The 3461-nt window shown below is 33.9% G+C and overlaps 1 protein-coding gene across 1 annotated transcript; it reads left to right on the top strand.

Annotated features, from left to right (window-relative positions):
• The first annotated feature begins 1239 nt into the window (after positions 1 to 1239).
• Positions 1240 to 2323, top strand: LOC131623524 (glycine-rich RNA-binding, abscisic acid-inducible protein-like). Its single transcript, XM_058894534.1, has 2 exons — positions 1240 to 1424; positions 1724 to 2323. The coding sequence occupies exons 1-2, from the start codon at positions 1311 to 1313 to the stop codon at positions 2114 to 2116; spliced, it is 507 nt and encodes a 168-aa protein (XP_058750517.1). The 5' UTR covers positions 1240 to 1310; the 3' UTR covers positions 2117 to 2323.
• The last annotated feature ends 1138 nt before the right edge of the window (positions 2324 to 3461 follow it).

Here is a 3461-nt window from a genome sequence, read left to right as displayed (position 1 = left end):
AGTTAATGATGAATGGACAACAATATTTGAACCTTCTAAAATATATAGACCACATATTTTAGACACTTTATCAATAATCACTTCATCATGCGAAATCTTCAACACTACATGTTCAACTCAAGTGCAAATAGCTTAGATAATCAAATATGCTTATAGATAATAAATTTTGCCTGCGTTCTGGAACATACCTCACGTTGTGAAGAAGAAACTCACGATCATCAAACATTTTAAGTTTGATCGTACTGATACCATGAATCTAGCAAGCCTTATTGTCACAACGATGAACTATTCCACCTTGCACCAGCTTCAAAGTCTTAAAGTATTATATTCTTAGACACATGTGATAAGAGCAACCTAAGTTTATGACCTCACTATCTTCAGTCTCCAAACTCGATACCACTACTTCATTAGAATTCTCTTAACCTTCATCATCTAAGGTAACCGCAACTTAAACAAAATCATCATTGACCTTTCTCTCAGGATAATCCTTCTTGAAGCGACTAGTTTCTGACAATTAAAATATTTTATCTTTGACTTATCAAACCTCTTTTATTTAGACGCTCCTCTACGCTCAGTTTCTCCTTTTGTGAGAAAATATTCTTTTATTTTTTAAGAATCTTTTTAGTTGGAAAAACATTTTTAATTTTGGTGGATGTTACCACCTATTTAAGCACTAAACCGCCGTCCTTTATCTCCTTTAAAACAACTTTCAAATTATATTTGTTATCTCCCTTGAAACAACTCCAAAATTATATATTGCAATAACTCTTTGTTTCATTGAAAACTCTCTAATGTGATCCACTTTGTGCACTTCATCTATCACATCCAGTTTGCAATATATACATACCGGATTTTCCTAAATACCAGATTGTCTTTATTAATCAAATTAAATTTTCCTAATTTTTTTATTAAAATAATTAATTTTTTTTTATAAAGAATAAATAAAATTTTACATTTTCTTTCAGAATTAAAATGAATTTCATTCAAACGTTTATAAAAGACGAGGATAAAATAGACTTTTCATTAAATTTGTCGTTATTGAAACCACTTGTAGAAAAATAGAGAAAATATCTGAGAAAAATATCTTCTGTGGCCCAGTAGTTCATGATACTCGGGTAAACCTAACTCAACACAACGGGCTTCATTCATTGTTTAACACTAATAAAATTAACCCGGATACTAACCCTAGTTAACTCGACCACTCATTCCTCAGCTATATAACAACCCTTTCGGTGTGCTTTCAAAAATATCTCAAGCAATCTTTTGCCTTTATACCATCTTAGTCCCAGTTTCAGTGTTGTTTCTCTTCCATGGCTTCATCAGATGTTGAGTACCGGTGCTTTGTTGGTGGTCTAGCATGGGCCACTGACAACGATGCCCTAGAGAAAGCCTTCTCTCAATACGGTGAAATCGTCGACTCGAAGGTCCGTTTGTTGCAGGCGGATCTGACACGATTTTGATTCGGATTCATCTCGATCCTATTCTGATCTGTGATCTGTTTCTGTTACTGTGTTACTTGATCTATTTTCTACTGTGATTGTGATTCTGTTACTGATTCTGTTACTATATCGTATGATTCTTTTATTGCTCACACCAATAGGTACGTTCATCTTCTTCTTTTAACAAGAGGCGAAGATTGATCGGTTACTATTCGGTTCTGGATCTGTGTTTCTCTATGATTTTTTTCACTAGATCTGATGTTATTTTGTTGATTTTTGTTCAGATTATTAACGATCGTGAGACTGGACGGTCAAGAGGTTTTGGATTTGTGACTTTTGCCAACGAGGAATCCATGAGAAACGCGATCGAAGGGATGAACGGTCAGGACATGGACGGACGTAACATCACAGTAAACGAAGCTCAGAGCCGTGGTAGTGGCGGAGGAGGCCGTGGTGGCGGTGGATATGGAGGTGGACGCGGTGGCGGAGGATACGGTGGAGGTGGAGGATATGGTGGCCGTCGTGAAGGCGGAGGAGGAGGATACGGAAGCGGAGGAGGAGGAGGATATGGTGGTGGTGGTTATGGTGGAAGCAGGGATCGTGGGTATGGAGGAAGTGGCGGTGGAGGTGGTTATTCTCGCGGTGGAGGTGGTGGTGGTGGAAACTGGAGGGAGTAGTGTTTTAGATGCTTATCGTTTATGATTATTTAAGTTTGATTCTAGATGTTGAGATCTACTGATTGATCTAGAATTGGGTTCTTGTTCTCTAATGGCTTTGTATTTCTGTGTTTTGGGTGTTTCTGAATCTGGTTATCTCTGAATCTGGTTGTGTATAACGATCAATTGAAGGAATAGTGAGATATTAGTGGCGACGGATTTTGATAATCACTTTGTTTTTCATTTACTTTCCTTATTTATGAATTAAGGTTAGGTAATATCAGTGGCGGATGTTGCCAAAAATATTTGGGGTGCCATAAATATTATTTAAAATATTATAACTATTATTTTTTAAAATTATAAATAATTTTATAAAAATAAATTAACACAACAATCAGTTGAACATATATTTTTATAACAAAAATCAAATACATAAATGTTTATATATAAAAATTAACTAATCAGTTTAATCCATATTTTTATAAATTTTAATTTTTTTTAATTAAAAATAAATCTAAATAAATAGTCAAATTTCTATCAAATGTTTCAATATGAACCTACGTTAATACTAAAACAGAAAAGTAAAAAACTCAATAAATCTATATATTATAAATCTTGTATTTGAGTGGTATATTGTAAAACTTCAAGAGACTTAGACTATTTTCTTGAGTGGTGCAGCTGATCCTTTGGGCTCCACCAAAGATCCGCCAGTTAATAATAGAGATTTATGAACTAAGGATTTACTAGAAATTTAATTAAAATTAGGAGTATTTTGGTTTTTTGAACTTGAAAATAAAGGTACCAATTTGAAAGCTTCAAGGAAAGTACGCGATAGCTTCAAGGAAAGGACAATAATGTATCTATTCAAAGGGGGCAAAAATTCCTCTTTTCATACAATATAAAACTATTTTTTCCTATATCAATCTCTACCAATAAGATGTTTATTTCATACAATATAAAACTATTTTTTCCTATATCAATCTCTACCAATAAGATGTTTATTTCATTGTTTTTTTTAAGAGTGGTATCCTTCCGTACCGACTAATCGTTTTTTAGGCTTCCCACGTAGTCTCCGAAAGTTGGTCCTAGGCACCTTCGAACTCAGGACCTCAAGGGGAACAAACCCTTGAGACCCAAGCATCCTCCCACTAGGCCAACCCTCTCGGGTTGTTTATTTCATTGTTGATTTCAAGCGCCGAAGTGGACTTGTTCATTTATTTTAATTTTAATTTTGTTTTTAATTAGATTTATTTTAATTTTAATTTTGTTTTTAATTAGATTTATGGGATGGTTGTGTAAAACAATTTTTTTAGGTATGTGTCCAATTAAGAATTTTCTTAAAATGAAATGAGGAGGGTCATTTTAT

The sequence above is a fragment of the Vicia villosa genome, unplaced genomic scaffold (assembly GCF_029867415.1).
Source record: "Vicia villosa cultivar HV-30 ecotype Madison, WI unplaced genomic scaffold, Vvil1.0 ctg.000073F_1_1, whole genome shotgun sequence".
In the NCBI taxonomy this organism is placed as follows: domain Eukaryota; kingdom Viridiplantae; phylum Streptophyta; class Magnoliopsida; order Fabales; family Fabaceae; genus Vicia; species Vicia villosa.
This window is presented reverse-complemented; position numbering and strand designations above follow the sequence as displayed.